We start from the raw sequence: 21,864 nt of genomic DNA on the forward strand, positions 1-21,864 counted from the left end.
CGGGGAAATTATTGTCCTATAAGAATACTTATCCGGGTAGATGTAAGGCTGTAAAGATGTCCGAGTAGTAAGTGTTTTAAGTACGGGCGAAGGTAGGTAAAGTCATCCATCTTTAATTTGCTGTGTTGTTGTCGGGTTTGTGGGTATCGCTATATCAGTGAAAATTTACAGAAACGGAAAATATATTGTCATCATTTGTCATCTTTAATGCAACGTTTAATAGACAACTGAAAAGAACCATTTTCAAGGGGGGTTGATGATAAAAACATGATATTTGCTGTTTCTAGTTGTAGATATTATTACTTCGTCGTTCGATATAACTGAGCATTATCTTATCTGTAAAGCACATTTACATCCCCTTATTATCCCAGGGGTTCTCAACCCTTTTTAACTCGAGGCAAACTTTGGCTTAATTAGATAAAAATGACAACTATATAAACGTGATAAAAGAAAATAGAGAAATAATTGCATAGTAATTCAAGTTCTGCCATGATGTCAGTTATATGTTCAGTTGGGGGGGGGGGTGGTAGTGAGAAACAATTTTTTTTTTTTTTGCCCCCGCAAATGTGAAAATCGCGCCGCCCGATTTTTCGCCCAGTGGGGGGAAGGAGTATTCATTTGTTTCCAAAATAAATTGAGGGGGGAGTTAACCCCCAAAACACCCCCCCCCCTGCATACACACCTGACTACACTTCTTATTCGTATAATAAACACATAAATCTTTGAGAAAAAAATAACATATATAGTTGAATTCCTGCTTTGCCATGTAAGATCAATCACGTTATTTTTTTATTTAGCCCTATTCTGTTTTCAAAAATGTGTTTTGGCCGACCTCGCGGCCCACCTGACAGAGCTTCACGGACACGGCCCACCGGTTGAGAAGTGCTGCCCTTACCGTGATAGGCCCCTACATAACACACTTTTAGTCTACAACAACACCATGTCACCGATCTGCATTAACTAGTCGACCCGATGTCTTTCTCGAAGGGACGATTTCGACGAACAAATTTGCAGACGACGTACATCCCCTCGAGCTGAGCAAACAACGCGCGTGAATAAAAAAAATCTCGTGTCGTCATCACTCGCCTCATCCAACACTCGAGCGGGAAAAACGAGACTATGCAAACCGCGTGCGACGAGAGAAATTTTCCGCCTCCGGGAGGTGATCGTCTGTTTGAAGAGGCTTGATTTGCATTTCTCAGAGGGGTTTTGAATTTTAAGAGGATCGTGTTGTGCAGTAGTAGTTTTCCATGGTTTAGACGAAAATGTATAGTAATGGAAGATTCTAAATGATCATAGACATAATAGCCAGGGCAAATTCCCTGAATCCGCTAACTTGAAATATCCTAAGTCAGGATACCACCCCCCCCCCCCCCCCGGCCAGGCGCGTAGCCACGGGGGGGCACGGGGGGGCACGTGCCCCCCCTAAAATTTCCAGGATCGGTTGAAATTTTGTAGATCCCTTTTTTTGACCTCGATCGATTACATGTATGTGCCCCCCCAAACATCAAACTCTGGCTACGCGCCTGCCCCCCCCCCCCCCCCAAAAAAAAAAAGAAAAGAAAAGAGAACGACATTTAATTTAGATTAATATGGATAAAACTTATATTTGGTCTCTGGTTTGCTAATTATTTCAATCATAGTCGGCGCTCCAGAGGGCGTCCGAAAGTCGAAAGTGCCCGTTTACCCTTCATAAGATTGCCCTTCTCCTTTTAAATATTAAGTGTCATTTTCCTCTTCTTTTACACGCCCCTTTATATTGAAAAGTGCCCCTTTTCTATTGTAATGGGTGCCCGTTCCCCTTCCGAAAGATGTCTTTTTTTCAAATGTAAGAAATCAAAATCTTGAAATATCATTCTTTCTTTATGACAATGTACTTAGAACCCACCACTGTTTTTGTCCGAGGTGGGTTTTTTATGATCGTGAGTTTTCTGTTTTGTGATCAGGGGCGGACACCAGCGATAAACAAGAAGCTATCATCATCATCATCATTATTTTGTTGCGATAGTATATTTATCTTTACCTTTACCCGAGTTTCTCTTCTTTGAGTAGCTTTTGTTTTGCATCCATTTTGTACTTGATTATGTCTTCGACATAGTTTCACTTTGTATTTGATATACATTTAGTATCTCCCTTGGGCAGAATGATAGAATAAAAGTGTATTAATATTATGCTAATTCACGTGCCACTCGAATGGACTATCTGCCTTAAAACTTACGTTATGTCAATGATTACCACGTATTTTTAAATATATTGTCATGGATATAAAGAAACCAAGAAACAAACAAGAAATAGGTTTGTAAAAAATAATATCTATTTTCATTTAATATGCATAAGGAGTACATCAACTACATTTTAATGTAGAATATAAAACAGCACTATATTACAGGTGTAAAAAAGCTCTATAACCATATATATTTATGCTTAAATCTTATATACACTTATATAATCTGATGATAAATGCAGCTCTAATGGACGAAACTGAACACTTTACAAAAATGCTTTGAATTCATGGAAATCACGGAGGGCACATTCTAACGAAAAGCAACTCAGATAATAAAATTACTTCTAGTGATCATTCGTTTATTTTACAAATATAAAAACTATATGCTTTCTTGAAAAGAAACAGTTATGACGGTGATGATGGTACTACTACTACTAATGATAATAATAATAATGATAATAATAATAATAATAATAATAATAATAATAATGATAATGGTGATAATGTTAATAATGATAATATTAATAATGATAACAATAATAACAAATAATAATACTAACAATATTAATTATAAAAAAACAATAACAATGATAGTAATCATCATCATCATCATCATAACTAATTAATAATAGTAATAATGATAGGGTTTACAAACTGCTTCAACCCAGTTACCATCTGACTATAAGGGGCTAAAGCATTCAAGGATTTCAGGGTGACTACTGTATTCGTTTACTTCACCTGGGTGGAGAGTGGCAAATGTACTTAGTTGATATGCCTTACTGGATCACTTTAACATAACAAGAGGAATGCTAGCAATTACACACTTACATTTGAGTATATTGATACATTATTTCAAAGATACATAACAATTTCTTTCCTTTAATAGTCTGTTAACAAAACAACGCACCACTATCTTCTTTAACTGTATGGGTACACAAGTGCATTTCTCATTTTTTTAACGAAAACTGTATTGATAATAGTGACACTAACGAATTCGAGTCACATTTTCTGCTGAGCTTTATTTCGATGAAGTGACGAAATCTGATTAATCAGATGCGATCACTAGTTTCTTTTCATTTTTTTATCGATAATTTCGACAGTGACGTGCACTTGCAAGTGATTTTATTTGAGAAAAAAAAATAAAGTCAGGGTCACATATAAAGGTAGAAAAAATTCCTCGTTTTTTTGGCTCTTTGAATATCAACTTGCTTTTCGTTTATTGAATGAACAGAAGAGAAGGAACATTTTGTATGTGCCTTGACGCAAAAACGGTATCTTAATCTCAATAACTTTCCAAGTCAGTGGCAATCTCTTAGTTTTCCTTTTGTGATTATTTTTAAATCATGGTACATATCGTTTTATTGGGGCATGCAGTTGACTTAAATAACGAACTGTTACTTTGTCATGTATCTTGAAGCATCTTAATCTTTTTTTATTTTATTACCTTTCACGTTTCGACGTTAAAATAATCTAGCGAAGCCCCAGTTCATCTCAACCTTTGCCCTTCTAACTCCCAAGTACAATATAAATATAACTCCTGGCAACATAAAAGATAACTCCAGCAGTAAATGAAATTAATACGGACGGGAAATGTACAGATGCAGCATCCAATATATGATAAATGCTTTTTATTACTCATGTAGTTGGCTAGTAACATAGGCACCCTGCTAATAGTAATTTACAATATTGCTCTTTGTCCTTTAATTATGGGGAACTTTTTGCTTGTTATGACAGATAAAAGCATATATGCAGGATTTATTGAATAAAGAACAGATATAATTTTTGTGTTTATTATAAGTTTTGGTTAGTAATTTTTAGTCAGACAATGGTGCGCTTAGACACACTTGTATGAAGCGCCTAATAAATGTCGTGTATTATTATTATTATTATAACACGGTTGCACACAAAAATTAAAAAACAAAAAAATAAAAATAATCAACTTAGATCTGTTTTAAAAGGGAGCGAACACGGTTGCAAAGAAACAACAACAATATCATCAATATTACGTAATAGGGTAGTGACATTGCTATTTAGTTGATTTCTTCACTGCCTTTGCAAAAGATTAGTGTTTCAGTTATATTTCATCAATCTAATAACGAATACATTTTGATACCAATATTGATTCTTGTACATCGTAATAGTCTGGTTTACGTTATGGCGCTTATCCATGGCGCCAATAATAGATCGGCCATAAATTATGACCGTTGCACACGAGGCGTCATTTCATTGCTGACGTAGAACTGCGTCATCGACTGACGTGGTGTTTGACGTGCCATGTGAGAATGACGTCATACATTAAGTGAATGCAAAATAAACCTTAGCAAATATTGCGTTGAAATATATTGGCGTAAGGGCCAATTGTCCTCATTGGTCGATGAACGCTGGGAATAACGCAAATCGAATCGACGCCGCATGTAAAACGCCTAGATTGTTAAACCGTTTAATGATTCGACTGAACTCTAAGTAAAAGACCATTATACAGCATCCTTATGGAAGAGTAATTGACATAATATTATAATTAAACTTTTGCCGGAAATATATTTTTGGAGTTGATTGAACAGGCAATTACTCCCACATTCGGGATAAACAGAGAATTTGACACTGTGATAACACCCTGGTTAAAGGACAGCCCAGAGAAGACTTGATTGTCGTGATCAAAGTCCCATTTCATAAAACTCACTGTTACAAGCTACTGAAATATTTGCATTAGATTGACTGAGCATATTTCTTGTAGAATTGTGACAATAATAATAATAATAATAATAATAATAATAATAATAATAATAGTACATTTATAGAGCGCAGAAACTATCCAACATTAGGTATATATTTTACTGCGCTACAAGAGCTCCTGATATGCTTAGATTTACGGTACAGTTAATTAAAAAGAAGTGTTTTCAGTTTTGACTTAAAGACGTTTACAGATGGTGATTTCCTGACTTCAAATGGCAAGTTATTCCAGAGTTTTGGGGCTGCACAAGCAAATGCTCGATCACCTAGCGTTATTTTTGTTTTGATAGATGGGATCTGTAGCAACAAAGTATCTCGGGAACTGCGCAAGTTGCGATTGTGTTGATTAGGTTTGAAATTCAACAGTTCTTTGATATAAGTGGGAGTTTGACCAAGAAGTGCTTTATATACAATCAGCAAGATTTTGAATGTTATTCTCTGGCGTACTGGTAACCAATGTAGATTTCTTAAAATTGGGGTGATCCGTGTGAATTGTTATTGATGAAAATTTTGTGAAACAGGGCCCAGATCCGTTCACGGTTAACCGCTTCAAAAACACGGCGTGGCAAAATGAAATGTAAAGTGCGCCTCTCTTTCTCGTATTTGTATCTCATAACATACAGATCACAGAGGAACGTACAGTAAGGGCAAATATAGAGGCCAGCGGAGGCAGTTTAGGCTATGATTTTCTCAAAATAATACCTCTTTCCTTCTATTTCACAAGCATAATTTTGCCGATTTTAGAAGCGGTTACCCGGAAACGTCTGAACGATGTTTTTAGACGTTGGTTGCTTCAGTTGTCGGAAGATTGGGGTCGTGAATATAACTCCGTCGTCTGCCAACGTCGCGACTTTTCGATCTGCAACAACATGACGTCAGCCTAGAAATGGCGGCTTTGTCGGTGAAGAGGAATTTGTATGTGGAAGCTGCCGAAATCCCTGCAACGATGGGTGACACCCAGTATACCTGGAGAGAGGGCAAATGTATCAAGAAAAGTGAAAAAGAATTAAGAGCTGAAGCGGTAGACGAAAATAATCATGTAAAAAGTTGAAACGGTCATACGTTAATAATTGTTCCTCGTTTACCCAGTGAACCAGCGTCTGTATACGGTTCTCCCTGAGGACCCCGCAATCATATAAGATATAACCCCAACTTTAGCCGAACTATCATGAAGCGGGGCTCAAGCATTCTAGAAATTTCTTCCAACCAGGTACCCATCTACTACTCCTTTGTAGAGAGTAGTAAATGTAGATTTATGTCTTGCATACAGGTTTAGTTTAGTCCAGAGATGTATCCGCTAGATCACGAAACCTCTTCTTTCGATACGATGCATGATCATATTCTAAAAATTGCTTTGATATTGCTTGAAAACTTTAAAAATCTAAATAGCTGAATATCTGAATATAATTAACATGAAACTGTTTAGTGCTGATTTCTTTTTCATAGATGACTGTTCAAATATTATTTTCTTTTATCATAGGTATGTCTTTATATAAAATGTAGTAATTGTATTAAATCTGACAGATTTTACTTTTAAAAACACAAACAAAATTGTTCATATTTTTTTGTAATCAATCACGTCTTTATATTCATATGAAGAAGAGGTATATTCGAGGCCTAAGAAGAAGAAAAAACATTCTCGATTCTTTTACATAATATACAGAGATATTTGGGACATGTTTATAATAAGGAAACAAAAACATTTAAACAAAACTCAATGTAAACTAAGATCTGTAACGTTAAGCTGCATGTAAAGAGTCCGTCTACATTATAAGGATTCTCGTTTTCCTTTCGACATTCTTCGGTATGAATATGAAAAAACATTTACTACTCACCCAATGGTCCACCCAATAATTAGCAACTAACGCCGGACCAAACGACCGTGCAGGATTCATACTCGCTCCAGTGTATGGAATCTGAAAAGAAAAGTAGAAAAAAGAAAGAAAATGTGTGTGACACATTTCCACCGCACATTTCTTTAACTTACAATGTAACCCATTATAAAAATTAAAAAAAGAAGCGAAACTAGGTTGGAAGAAAGTGAAGAAAGAGAAAGAAAAGGACCTCTCACACCTAGACGAAATGATTTTTTTTTATAAAGATCTAATGCAAACCACGTTTGTCATGTTTGATGTGCAGGGGCCCTATAGAGTACTCCGATTCCAGGAGCATATCCAACACAAAGTGGAGCTGACGAAGGCCCCAACCAATGTGTTTGTTCTAGGAAAAAATAAGTTGTATTTTTACAAACGAAAAAACATTTTGAGGGTAAATAAAAAGAAGGGGTCTATCATACATTATTTCAGGAATAACCGGGGGTGCCTGCCCCACCCCTCTCCTGGCGAAGGTGTACCTAAGACAGCAATAACAGTCTAGGTTCCCCCCCCCCCCCCCGTTAAATTAAATTATGGACACGCCACTGCCCTGACGTATCAGGTACATACATATTTGTATTGCACGAATTTATTGATCAGGAATAATAATGACACCCTTTAAGTTGTCTCGATTACGGTAGCACACTCACAAAAAGCATATTGATATATGACAACAGACAACAATATTTCAATTACAATCTACAAGGTAATGGTACCGTAATTTTAATCAATCAAATTTAATGTTGTTCTGCACCATAATTTATGTCGATTGGTTTTCCCTTGTACCTTAAGAAAGTTAATCTCCAATATATGTGTTTTTATCTTAATGTTTTTATAACTGTTATGCTGCAGTAATTTTTTGTCCGTCTTTTAGTTTAATGATTTCTGTCTAAAGTTGTATATGTTGATGTATTTTAGAAGAACTCATGATCATCATCCCCAACAAAGGGATCAATATAGATTCAATATCCATATTGATCATCGTCCTTTTGTGAAAAATGTAACTCAAGATTTGTTTTTACTTACGAGAGAAATTCCATCACTCTTTTGTTTATCGAACGAGAGCACCTTGTAATGATAACAACCCTAATCATATGTGAACGTCCCCGAGTCTCACGGACATCATATTGCAATTTAGGATTGACCTTCTGTCGTTAACGCGTGACCTTTAGAATGTTTATCAATTATTATGAACCTGGGATATTTTGGGCCACGATGAGAGGCAAAGACGATTTCCCCTGATGAAACAAGCCTGCTCGATATAACCATGTTACTGTAATGGCAAATTCGTGACTCCGAATATCATGTCATCGGTATTATGCCGCCAGCATCACCGGTTTGGTCAAAGGCGTACGTGCAAAATTATGCCAGGGGGGTTGACGCCGGATTACAACCCGTTTTTCCGAAGATTCATAATTCCGAAGGTGTGTAATTCCGCAAATCCATAATTCCGAATGTATGTATTTTCGAAACGAAAAAGAGTTCATAATTCCGAAGATATAAAAAAAAAGTATCATAATTCCAAAAACTAGACAGGCTTGTAATTTCGAAAAATGAGATAGGGTTCAAATGAAAAAGAATCCTGTATCGTTTTTTCGGAATTACGGACCTTCGTAGTAACTAACCCTAGTTCATTTTCGGAAGCCTTCGGAATAATGAACCGTATTTCACTTTCTGAATTACGAACCATCGGATAAACGATACTTTGGATTAACGCAACCAAGGGTGTCGATTTGTAACCGTGGTTGGGGGGGGGGGGGATGATAGGTGCCAAAATATTTTCGGCAATGGATCAAAGCAACCAAGAGGTAGAATCGTGTGGCAGGTTGCACCCCCTCCCCAAGCGCGTAGCAAGGATTTCATTTTAGGGGGCGGTAGTGAGCACGTGAAGCGTGCTCCCTAGAGGGTTGGGTGCAGGGAGGGGGAGTATCGAAGTATCCGAAGCTTTGACGTTTCATTAGATTATTAAAGAAAGAAGACGATTCGTTGGACCGTCCTCGACTCTTAATCCTTGTTTGAATCAAGTTCCCCTTCCACCGCGCGTAGCGCGGTAGCTCTGACGTTTCATTAGATTATTAAAGAAAGAAGACGATTTCATGAACCATTCTCGACTCTTAATCCTTAATGTTTGAATCAAGTTCTCCTTCCTTCCCGCGTAGCACGGAAGCTCTGCATGACGTTTCATTAGATTATTTAAGAAAGAAGACGATTCGATGTACCATTCTCGACTCTTAATCCTCGTCTGAATTCAGTCCCCACCCCCTCCCCCGCGAAGCGCGGAAGCTTTGACGTTTCAATAAATTATTACTCTCAATCCTTATCTGTCTTCATTTTCGCCCATCCAGCGCTAAGCGCGCAAGCTTTACCGTTTTATTAAATTATTAGAGAAGGAAGATGATTCGTTGTAGCGTGTCCTTGTCTGAATTCAAATTTCCCCCTCCCGCGCGAAGCGCGGAAGCTTTCACGTTTCATTTGATTATTACTCTTAATCCACGTCTGAAATAATTTTCGCCCATCCCGCGCATAGCGCGGAAGCTTTCACGTATCATTAAATTATTAGAAAAAGAAGACGATTCGTTGTACTGTTCTCTATATTAATCCTTGTCTGAATTCAGTTTCCCCACATGTAACGTTCGTTCGCAAATCTTTGCATGCACAGCCCGGGTGGTGGGTAGCATGTTACATGTATCTCCCGGCAGTGCTTGTCGTAATAGCTTCTGGAAAGGAATTGTATACTACTGTTAGTATTAGTGACTATACAAAATATATGCTCTTCCTGGCTATTTGGGAATGTGTCAGTTTGCAACAGAAATGGAGAAACGCGAATTTTGTTGAAAATCATATGATATCACGAACATTTATAAATCACTTGTATAAAATTGAAAAAAGGTCATGGTTGGATTTTATTATTAATATTAATATTATTATTATTATTATTATTATTATTTTTTTTTTTTTTTTTTTTGGGGGGGGGGGGGGTAGCGCCCCCCCCCCCCCACCAGTACGCCAGTGACATAGGCCTATACATCAGCTTTTCAATAAAACAAACATAAGTTGTGACATAATAATCTTTCTCCAAAAATGAAAAATGTTTTAAGAAATATCAGGAAATAAAATGAGTGAAAAAACCCACAAATAAAGATACAATGACGTGAATTTTAAAAGGGTGAACGGAAACAACATAACAACTAGTGAAATATCTTATAAGTCATACTAATGTCCGAAAATCTTTCTCCTTTCTCCGATCTCATCACGAATTCGTCACAGAGTTCATCTATGTTTACACTGTCCAGGATTGTCTGATGTGCATAGCAGATTGCTACCTTTGCTCTTCGCGCTTAACATTTAGCTCGTTGCTTTTTAACGCTGCGTCTTTGCATTTGGCGCACTGCATTGAGCAAAAATTCAATTTATTCTTGTCTCATAATTATACGGTTGTCTCATTTACATCGTATACATGTATGTATTATGTAAATGGGATAGCAAAATGTGTATATTGATGGTCATCTTGCGAGTATACTCTCATCGGGCTCTCATCATTAATTATTCTCTGAATTTTTTATTTTGAGGGTGAATTATTGGGGGGGGATGATTGTACAGGCCACCCCCCCCCCACCTGAAATATCGGGGGGGGGGTATACCCCCCCCCCCTATCCTCCCGGGATCGACACCCATGAACGCAACAATAATTGTTTGGAATTATGAACCCTATTATATTTTCATTTTCGCAATTATGAACTCTTTGGTATGGGAAATTTGTGAATCGGAGTTACGAACCTCCGACCCATCGGAAATGTGTCTCCCACTTGCTCGAATACACAGGCACAATTTTGTTTAGTAATTATATTTAGAAAATGAGCAAATGAGCCGCATCATGAGACAAATCGATTTGTGGATGATTTTTTTTTCTTCAAGTTTTTTATCAATGGGATCAAGATAGTTTACAAGTTTTGCCAAACTTCACACTCATCTTTTGTGTTCTTTGTAAAAAAAAAAAATTAGTACCATGATGTTATTTGATTTTACATGTATTTGTCATGTTTACAATGTCATGTTGTTTCAATTGAGATGTTTAAATAAATTCAATTAATTTCAATAAAAAAGAGGACATGGCATTGTGTGTAAATAAATTAAGCTTGAACGTTAGATATGTCGGTTACATGATTGTTTCAAAACTGTGATCTATGAAAATACAGGCACTCGAGATCAATTTTTTTGGAGTTGTGCTCAACCATCACAAATGTATTCAACAATAATATAAATTTAACGAAATCCCACCTTAACCCTTTGAAATCTGTACAAACACCGCGAGTTGACATAATGGGCAATAGTGTCTCAGTTATTTTTTGTTGTTGGTGTGTGTACAGTCGTATTTACTTTCATTTTATGGCTTAATAAGGCAATCTATATAGGTACCTTGAAATGGCTTTGTGTTGTTAAATATGCCTACTGATACTCTAAATAAGTATTTGCCTTGACGCTAAATAAAAAGGTCTAAGTTCAGATACTTTAAAATGATATTTGATCTCGGGTGATAAACATTATGTATACACAAATACAAGATTACTAACAATAGTAAACATTGAAAACAAAAATACCGAGCACTTATGTCAAATCGTTTATGACCAAACACATTTGAAATCTTGAATAAATATCGAAATCTAGCAGGGTTACTAATGTTATCAAACTTTGCTTTTAAGAGTTCGTTCGTGAAGAACGTACAAAGTAAACATGACAAAATAAGTTGATTCTATGTATTGAAACATCATGATGGAATATGAGGCAAAACTCGACGGAGTTGCCTCGGCACTTGCAGCTTTGGGGGTAACTTTATCTCTATATATTTATCAGTTATTTCAGTAGTATCTTTACGCAAATACAAGAGTGTGAAGTACAAGTGATAAAAGTCATAATTCGTCATTTAAAAGGTGAGAGTACAAACTGAAGCGATATAACGCGAATTCAGTTCAACATTCATGTTATTGAAATATTCCGAGGAGATCCCTGAACGTACTCTTGTCAACATACGACGTGGGGAGATCTAGAGAGGGAGAGAGAGGGATATATAGTCAATTTTTTTACAATTATGTTGTTACAAGTACGGAATATTGATTTAGAATGTGCATGTGTAGAATGATTGATGTCGTTTCATTCCCATAATTGGCAGTCACGTGTTCAAATTACTGGTATACCAATAATAGTAACTGTGATTCAAGCTTCTTGTTTCTATTTCAAGAAAAATATACACAAACCTCAGTGTGTATGAACAGGACCTACATTTGACACTTTATTACCATAATAATTGGGTCTTGAGTGAAACCTAACCCAGTTCATTATGTTTGTATATTCAATGAAGTTAAATACAGAGCCTATTGACTGCAATCTCTTCGCAGTCTCCTCGCTCAGACCCTCTGTCATGCATTACGACCGACAAGGGTTTGTGCATGCAAAATTATGATTATTTAGGAATTCTAGGATATATCAGACTGATGTACACGTGAACGGCATCGGGATTTACATACCGGAGAAATGGATGACAATGAACCTTATCAGGCTAGAAATATGATTTTTTTTTTTAGTCAAAAAACGAAGTCCATGAGTACACCCTGTGCGAAGCAGCACGCAATAAATTTCTACCATTAATGTGATCTTTTAATGCTCGAATTGTATTTGTTGTTAATGCCCTTTTTTAAGCGATCATGTAGATTGATGTTTCTCAACTAACAATGTATGAAGTACCCTCCGGACAAAATTGTAAAGAAAAGCAACGTTAAGTTAAAGGTACTATGTCCCTTTTGCAGCCAACCTCAAATTCTGTAGAACTTTGCAGGAATCATGAATATGTCATGTATGTCCTATCTGTGAAATTTAAACGTTAGCAGTGTCCTAATATTCAAATAATGCAAGGAAACCTGTTTACTTGCTAGACTTCACTGTCAGACACTATTGAGTGACTGACTGGCTTTTTTCTTCTTTGGTAATAACATACATGAAAAGAGTTGTAAAGGGTACATGAGCATTTGTCTACATCAATAACCCACTTCTTGTAATGGCCAAGATTAAAATGATTGAATCTTTGCGCAGCATAAAACGTATGACCATTCGGTACAATTGTCTGAAAATCAAGACTATTACTTTTGGGCTCTACAGCCCTTAAGTCAATTTGGCAACTAATAGTCGCTATTTTCCCACTTGAAGACATTTTTAAGCCCTATCTTTTTCAGGGAAGTTCTAAGTTAGTATTATCTTTCAAATGCAGTTGGAATTTCACTTTTTCATTTTTTGGGCCTGCAAATGGGACATAGTACCTTTAAAAGAAAGAAATTGTGATGGAGTATTTTGTGCGCGTAATACTCTTGTTTACTCTCCTATATATTGTGGGTGCATGCTCTAACATAAGGCTCTGGCGACATTTTTGCTCTGGGCTTTACTTCGTCAAAGATATAGGGTTGCCTGAACGTGTAACTCTGAAAAGAACGACAACAAATTTATGAGAAAAGAGATAGCAAAGGAGTGAAACTGGTAAATATTTCCTATTCTAACCGTCTGCATAAAGACAATTGAAATACTGGGGCATTCTTTGAAATTCATAACATTATTTATAATCTATGTGCAGTAATCTGCTGTTAGGCGTTGACTCTGTGTAAAGGATGTGTTAACAACCTCCTATGATATGATAATGATCCAGACAGTCCTTATTTCAGCGAGTACTCTGAATTGTGTACAGTTTGTTTGTACTTTTGTACTATCGATACGATACGTGTCAAATGAAGCCAAGTGAATTCCATTTCAAAGAATTTCTGAATGTTCAGAAGGCTTTCCCATTTGTGATAGAGCTTGTGAAATAGCAAATCAATACTCGAGCGTATTTAAAGAGAGGGGGTACGAGAGGGCTGGAAGGGGTAGTTCAAGACAGAGAGAACGAGAGAGAGATGGGGATGGTTTGGGAATGGAAAAAGGGATGTAGATAGAGAACGAGAAAGAGAAGGATAAACGGAGAGAAAACGAGATAAAGAGAGAGGGGAAGAGGGGCGAGAGAAAGAAGGAGAGAGGGGCAAAATAAGAGAGACAGAGAGGATAGTGAGAGACAGACAGACAGACAGACAGAGAGAGAGAGAGAGAACTCTAGAAAAAAAGTAAAATGAGAAGCCTCCATCTTATGTTCTTAGAAGAGACAAAATAAAATCATATCACTTACGATAACGAACACAGTCAAGTTTCATGAAGTTCCATAAAGATGTTTGCCTTTTCAGTTTTTGAGCGAAAGGGGGAGGGGAGTTTTAATAGATTGCATTTGGGGACGAAAGTTAGACGGATTAGTTTCAACTTGAATTCCATAAATTCGAATGTTCATTGAATGATGAATTTATATCAATCTTAAGTGCACTATGTACGATCGAAAAGCTGTAATTCTACCTGATACCGAAGTCATTGGAACCCGCTTAGACTTCGCAGCGGGTATTTCCCTAAACCCTGATTTTTATCACTTCGATTCCATTTGAACAACGTTTGCCAGATGGCAAATATTACGTGCACATCTTACTATTTATTGTATTTCAATAGCATCTGGGATGGTTTCATGTAAGTGCGCAATACAAATGTAGTTTTTATTTTATTTTTTATTTTTTTAATTATTTTTTCCCCTTCCGGCACAGGGTTCTTTATTTTCAAAACAAGTTCCATCATATACAGTATATCCATATATCATACACAAATAATTAAATAGATAATTTCCATACATAATGGCTTAACACAGATAATAATCATCACGGCCGAAAACTTTTGTGGCAGATAAAAACAAACATTTATGACAAAATTATTACCTTAAATATATAAAAAAAAAAAATAAATAACATAAAATACATGATCATGTTTATGTTAGCACATTTCCAACACCCTCAAAACATTTTCTAAAATGAAACCATTTCTTTTTCAATTTATTCTCTCTGAGATTTGTTTGGTATATATATTTTTCCATTTCATAATAACGTTTTACAGCTGATAGAATTATATCAAATGATGGTAGTTTTTATTATTGTCATCATTAAAGGTAATGCAAAGTTTTGGGAAATTTTGAGAATTGGATCGATAGTAATTCTTTGTAATGTTGATATATTTGGTTGCTCCTGTGGATTAGCCCCTAAAACACTTCTGCTTTCGAGATATGGAATAATCAAAAATTTACCAGTGCTCCCGGTAAATTTCAAATATTTCAAAATGCGCCTATGGCCATTTCATGGGAGCTGCGACCATGAAAATCTCAGAATAATATTCTTATGCAGTTCTGATATATAATCTCCAAATGGGAATAGAAAATCGGTCGAATGTAGTCAAGAAATATAGTTTAAAGCTAAAGTAATATCAGTCTTGAGAGGGAGCTATACAACATAAAGGGTTTGTTATTTACAATTTCATCACTTAAGACTCGATTTCAACCGCGACAACGATCACTGAATATTGTAAAATCGCATATGCTTCCAATATGTTTGTTTGAACCAAATTCATGACCCCATATCAAAATTTTGTATTACCTTTAATATCATAATTGTTGTTATTAATATTACTACTATTATTTTATTGTTATTATGGTTATTGATATTATCATTATTATTATCAGCATTATTATCGTTATTATGGTTATTAATATTATGAATGTGAAAAAACAAAAAACGGCATAAAATACCCTCCATCCGGCAGGCGGAGGGCGAAATTATTATTATTATTATTGTTATTATTGTTATTAATATGATTATTATCATTATAATTATTATGTCCTTTGCAGTTGGAGTACGACTATAAATTACCAGAAATAACAATGATCCATGATCTACAATAACGGAAACACTGTCTGTACATTACGCCAAAGTGGCGTCCCCTTAATGTTGTATATTAAGTCAGGCTCCCGGATGCATAGGCGAGTAACCTTATTTACCAAAAATGAGGATGCTCGCATCATAAGACGTAAGCAATGTAACATGATGAGATGCGCTGCGTCTGTCTCGTGTATAACCTTAGTGTAACACGTGTCTATGTACAGTATGATACCTCAGTCACATCGCCCAGCCGACCGACTCCAGGTCATTCGGGACGATGTAATGTTTTGTTCGGTCTGGTGTCTCTTGTCCGTTGGTGTGACTGACACCTCATTTCGCAGAAGAAAATGCATGATTAGATGGCGTGTGCAGTATAATGAAGTACGTGTGTATTTATATCTCAACTATAATGGGACCCGAGATACGAAAGGATGCTAGGGAGGACATGGAATGTTCCTATAAATCCGTTAATATTTCTAAGGCGAACAAAAGTGTCACTTTCATCCGGTTGGCGTTGGAAATAATAAAGATTTTTAAACCTTGGCCTCATCCTTAACGGCCTATACCCTATCTTAGTGTTCGAAAGTGCCAATGAAAGTGGTTCAATTACCATGAATCCTACTCAAAATGCAAGAAGAGCAAACATAAGGTTCATTTACACTACGATTGCTGTCTAAATGCTACGGTTAAACGTTGATTGGTAAACTAATTGTATTACTTTGTAACTTGTATTGTTTAAAGAACAAAATCTTGTTGTCATGTTTCTTCATTCGTTTGGGTCTAAATGCGCATTATATAACTTCAACGAACGTATAACTCATCCCATTAATGAGATGTTAATTTTTTCCTGTTCAGGTGCGGTTGTCTAGTGGTATAGCATTTGTCCCAGAATCTTATGATAAACCGATGGGACACTGGGAAGTGATAGCGGGTTGAAAATGTAATGTTGCATTACAATCGCAAAAGCTCACCTGTATTACGAACAACCTATTTGACGTCATTATAATGTACAAAATAAAAACGAGGACCTAAGAGGGTTCCCTGCGGTACTCGGCAGTGAATCTGAAGTGCAGCCATTTATAGATACGAATTGTATTCTCTTTAAGATAGTTCCAGAACTACTCTAAGGCATTCACTCTATATAACGCCGTTCACAAAGACATAACAAAATAATTAATGACTTAGTATTTTCAATTTGAATATAACGCATGCAATATCATCACTACCATTCGGGAGCATTGGTAATAACCAAGTCCCCCGCGTGGATCCCTAACAATCGATATCGCTTGAGAGGTGAACGATCTGGAAATTATTGTTTGAAAATGTAATGTAAACAAATTCCTGTGTGAGCAATCAATATAATTTGTTTTAAACATTTTCTTTTTTAATGGACGCCTTCGATGTCATTTCAAGCCGAGATTTCAGAAATGGAACAAACTTAGAAAGATGGAGGGGAAAAAATGAAAATAAGAAATCTAATAGATGTTAGGTAAGGGCCTACTTGTATTAAGTTATATTGTCCATTTTTAATGGCAGGGCCTATGGCCTACCTCCCGGCAATCAATTCAGGAGATATGACGACATTGTTGCTATGGTTACGTCAGTCTCTCATCTGAAAAATGAATATCCGTTCTGACCCGAAATTGGATTCACACGACGGGCTTGATAGAGTATGAAAATAAGGAAAAGCGAGCACTTTGAAGTACGGGTCCCATGCATAAATGGAGACGTTTTATGCAGGACGTACAACTACAATATTAGACCCGACCTCAGATGCAGTTGAAATACAACGGAGGGTCCTTTGAAGACCTCTCAAATCAAAACAATATTTTCCTTACACTGATATTAAGTGGAAGCTTTCATCAATTCGGGAATGCTACCGTGGCGTAACAGTAGAATTTCCGACTTTGATCAGGTGATGGAGACCAGAGACGACTCGACTAAGTCACGTTGATTTCTACGGCCTCGTTCCCTTTGAGTCAATAACATTTCATTTCAGGCTAAAATATCGAAATTGCTTACTTTTGTTCACATTTATATTACGTAGTCAATGTTTAGTAGGCCTACTAGTCATGCTTTTACATTGTGAAAGAAACAGTCATGAACAGTATTGCCCCTCAGCAAATTGTTTTATATCAAAGATCGAACAAAAACAAAAAATTAAAATTTGATTAAAATTATTTGTTAACATTTTTTTAACATTTTGAATTTTAATAAAATATAAGCCTATTTAATTTTAAACAATATAAAAAATAATTTTAAACAAAAATTTAAAATTTAAACATTTTACAACAATTTTTTTTTAATTGCTCAGACGTAAATTGTAGCTTTAGTTGAGGTACCTTACGGCTTGGGAAAAAAGTGTGATTATTTTTTATCATTTGACACCTTTTTACGCAATCAAAATCTAATAAATTTTGGATGCCGGACATAAATATTAATGATTAATTCGGCTACGGTACAAAGACTATTTCCGCTCCTCACGTAAAAAAAAAAGTAGCTATGCATTACACGCAAAAAATAATTGTGTGTGGTTGTATGATTTGTATACACATGGACACACAATATACAAACAAACGGGTTACTCTATAGCACTCAAAGACGTCCGTTCCCACACGTCATAGTATAAAGTGTCCACCAATCACGTGATTGGTGGAAACTTTATACGAAACTTGTCAAAAGCAATTGCTATTGGTCAACTCTCAGGCGAAATTACTTTTTTTTTGCACACGTTGTTTTATACATCGCTCTGCATTGTGATACGAATGCATAATTAGCTCTTTCACCAAATTTCGTTAATTAACATTATGAATGAAAATAAAATACAAACCAAAGTGGTTCCATTGCCCTAAATCCCAAATCTTATTATAAAATCTATGCATTTAATGAATATACACAACTTTTCTTCGAATTTTAATGTGCTTGAGAATTGAAAATTGTAAATGGCCAATAAAGAGATGCGAACTGTGACGAGGATATGGGAATGTATTTTACTCAAGTCATTTGCGTCATGCAGTCTGAAACCAATTTTTGATCACTGGAATTAGTGAGCTAGCTCAATTTTCACTGCACTTTACTTTAAATAAAAAAAGTGTGACGTTGATGTTACTTTTCTGCGTTGCTTCATTTTTGTTTTAGCTTTACCTAAAGCATAATAAAGCGTGTCACATTACATGACGTTTCATTTAACTTTTAGGCGGTCGTCTCCTCAAATCATTTCCATTAGTGCAGCGATGGGTTTATGACGTCATCAACTCGCTGCCAGTCAAAACAAACAACCTGCTGTACACGATAACGATGCAAATGACAGTGACATTCAACGACCTCACGACCGAATAGGACGCTTTTTTGCAAACATAGTGATAGTCACCTTTTTTCATGGTATCATGCACACTTAGCCTAGAAATTCCAAACGAGTTTAATTCAAACTGCAGATTCATATCCTATGTGGATGATAATATTATTTATATCTGAAATCTCTTTCTCGTGAGTGTCATGTCTCTTGGCAAATCATAGAGAAAATTACCTGTCATGGGGAATAGCGGTAACTATGAACATAACTAATGTAACGGTTAATTTTATGTTTCGATGTTCTCCTTTGTCATGTTTCGTTTTATTCCTTTTCCGCAAAATGTGGAGAATATTCTGATTGTTTAAGAACTTTGTGTCGTGTTTCTTTTCCAGAGGGAGGGATGGGGTGGTTTCCAAAGAGTCAATTTTGTTTGAATAATTGACTTATTGAAATTCACCTTTATTTCCTTCTCATTGACAATATGGTAAACAATAAATAATAGAACAGTAAAGTAAACAAATTCAAAGAGCAGAATAAAATATTCAAACATAACAGAACAGTAAATAAATGTATATAAAAAGCAGGAGGCGAAAACCAGTGAAGTAAATGTTTGTGTTGGGAACGCCCGTTTATACTCATTTCATTTAAATTGCATGTTAATAAGTACCATTTCGTATATTGTTTCAAGACTTCTATAAGAGGTGTTTACGGTGACACCATCAAAGACTAAAGATAACAATGCACTATAATATCAATCATGACAACAATAAGCAGCATAAATTTCATTTTAAACCCAGCAGACCAAACTGTCCCGATGAGTACACAATCTTAAAATGTTATAGGGATTCTGGAGTAAACAGTGGGTTGCCCCCTGATTGTTGTGAAAGAAATTATATTTCTGCTCTTTGCCCTGGATTGGGGTGCGATTTTGTAGGTGTTGGGGTGTTGCCAGTGTTTGCAACCCTTCAAAGTGAGAAAATCAGAACAGTTCATTAGTAAATGTATCAAATATTTGGAGGTGTCGTGGTATAGTGGTTCATTCACTTGACTCTCAATCCAAGGGTTAAGGGTTCGACTCCCAGTCCGACACTAACGTCCTTTAGGAAGACATTGATCCATGTTTGCCTCTCTCCACCCAGGTGTTATATGCAGTGGCGGATCCGGGGGGCCCGGGCCCCCTCCCCTAGGGAAAAACTGGTAACAACACATTAATTTTACCTTTTTTTGGAGATGGGCCCCCTCCCCTGGCGCTCAAGGGGGGGGGTGCGATTTTTCAAATTTTCAAGCCCCCCCCCCCCCTAAAATAAAAAAAAAAAGTGCTCACTACACTACTCATTATTGTTTGCAGCTCATTCTGCATGGTAGATAAAATATACTTTCTGCACGTAACCATACACATTTCTATATCTATATCACTTAAATGTTTATTCAGCAAGATTACAGGTTTATTACACCTGTTTCCACTGCCGGTGAGCATGGAAAGAGCGAAGGTTACAACTTGTGAAGTGATTTCTGAAGCAGGTATAGCCTGTTTAACAGTACACCCTCCTCCCCGGAACAGTATAAAAACCTTTCCTCCTTTTTTGCATGCCAAGGATTGTCTCTACTGCCAGCGCCCTCACTCCTAGCTCCTTCCCCTTAAATAATCTTGGATCCGCAAGTGTCATAAGTTGTAGACTTAATCATGATTGTACACATTATTTTAAGTCTTTAAGAATTCATTATCATTTTACACTGTTTTGATCTGGCCTTATTCAAACGTGTTTACCGACCAGACTATACCCCCCCCCCCCTACCCGTGGTGTGTGAATAGCATACTCACGCCATAGAGGAGCCCTGTTGCTACTGTGAACCCGATGGCTAATGCAGATGAGCCCTGTATGTCAGTCCTCCGTGAGTCAATGGTTGCAAACACCATGAGAACGAGGTGGAATGTGATCACGAACTCGACCCCGAAGCCTTGCCATAACGACACCCCTTCATCGTAATTGATCAGGGTTACACCGACATTGGTTTGCTTGTCGACCGGGGTTACGAACTTGAGAATGGCAGCTCCACACGCGGAGCCCAAGCACTGAGCCACCACATAGCACAGTCCCCTGACAATGCTGATCTGCCGGTAAATAACTAGCGGGACGGTCACGGACGGATTAAAGTGAGCCCCGCTCACGTGTGAGAAGCACTGGATCAAAGTAGCGATTCCAAGTCCATTTGCTAGAGCTATGAGGGTATTTGTTGGGGTATTACTCCCCGACCAGCCAACCGATGATCCCGGAGCTATGGGGATGAAGATGGTGAGAGCTAAGCATTCTGCGATGACTGCCCGCCAAAAATCCGCGCTTCCTAAATCATCTTTTTCCCAACGCGTTTTCTGAGTGTCGTCTGCCGTCTTCGGGACGCGATACGATACCAAAACAGGCATCACACGGTTAAAAACCATCGTGATTTGTCTCCCTTCGATATTCTCATCAAAATCACAACAACTCAAATCAAAATCACATTTGCTGTGTTATCTGTAAACAATGTTCTCTGCATTATTCGGAGTCGGTAGTTGGTAGTCATCAGACAGACATCATTATCGATGGCAACCCGCCGGCCAATTCGAACAGAGACAGACGAAATGGTGATCGTGCATCCATCAAGCCCCAAATATCAGATTGGCCAAAGTACAGTCAGCGATGAACCTTCGTATGCGCCGATAGCTACTCCGGATTTATCGCTTTGCGCCAGTAGATTCAGGGATCGCCTCAGATTCGGATAGTGAGTGGCGCCACCGACTCTCCAAGCAGGGTACATGAAACTATAGCAATTGCTATAGTGCTGAGCCTTCGCTAGTTTTAGGTATTCGGTCCAATGTTTTACGCAGGTGTCAAACTGGCCTACTTCCCTTGATTAAAGTGCATATTTGGTTTCTCCTATAAAAAGAATCAC

The 21,864-nt window shown here is 37.0% G+C and overlaps 1 protein-coding gene across 1 annotated transcript; it reads right to left on the bottom strand.

Annotated features, from left to right (window-relative positions):
* Window positions 1-5,567: 5,567 nt before the first annotated feature.
* Window positions 5,568-21,600, bottom strand: LOC754509 (aquaporin AQPAe.a-like). The gene is made up of 3 exons (XM_001185961.3): window positions 20,756-21,600; window positions 6,790-6,870; window positions 5,568-5,920 (listed from the first exon to the last, which is right to left on the bottom strand). Exons 1-3 carry the CDS (start codon window positions 21,371-21,373, stop codon window positions 5,732-5,734), a joined length of 888 nt encoding a protein of 295 aa, XP_001185961.1. The 5' UTR covers window positions 21,374-21,600; the 3' UTR covers window positions 5,568-5,731.
* Window positions 21,601-21,864: the final 264 nt, after the last annotated feature.

This window comes from Strongylocentrotus purpuratus, unplaced genomic scaffold, assembly GCF_000002235.5.
Source record: "Strongylocentrotus purpuratus isolate Spur 01 unplaced genomic scaffold, Spur_5.0 spur5_scaffold_8, whole genome shotgun sequence".
Taxonomy (NCBI): domain Eukaryota; kingdom Metazoa; phylum Echinodermata; class Echinoidea; order Camarodonta; family Strongylocentrotidae; genus Strongylocentrotus; species Strongylocentrotus purpuratus.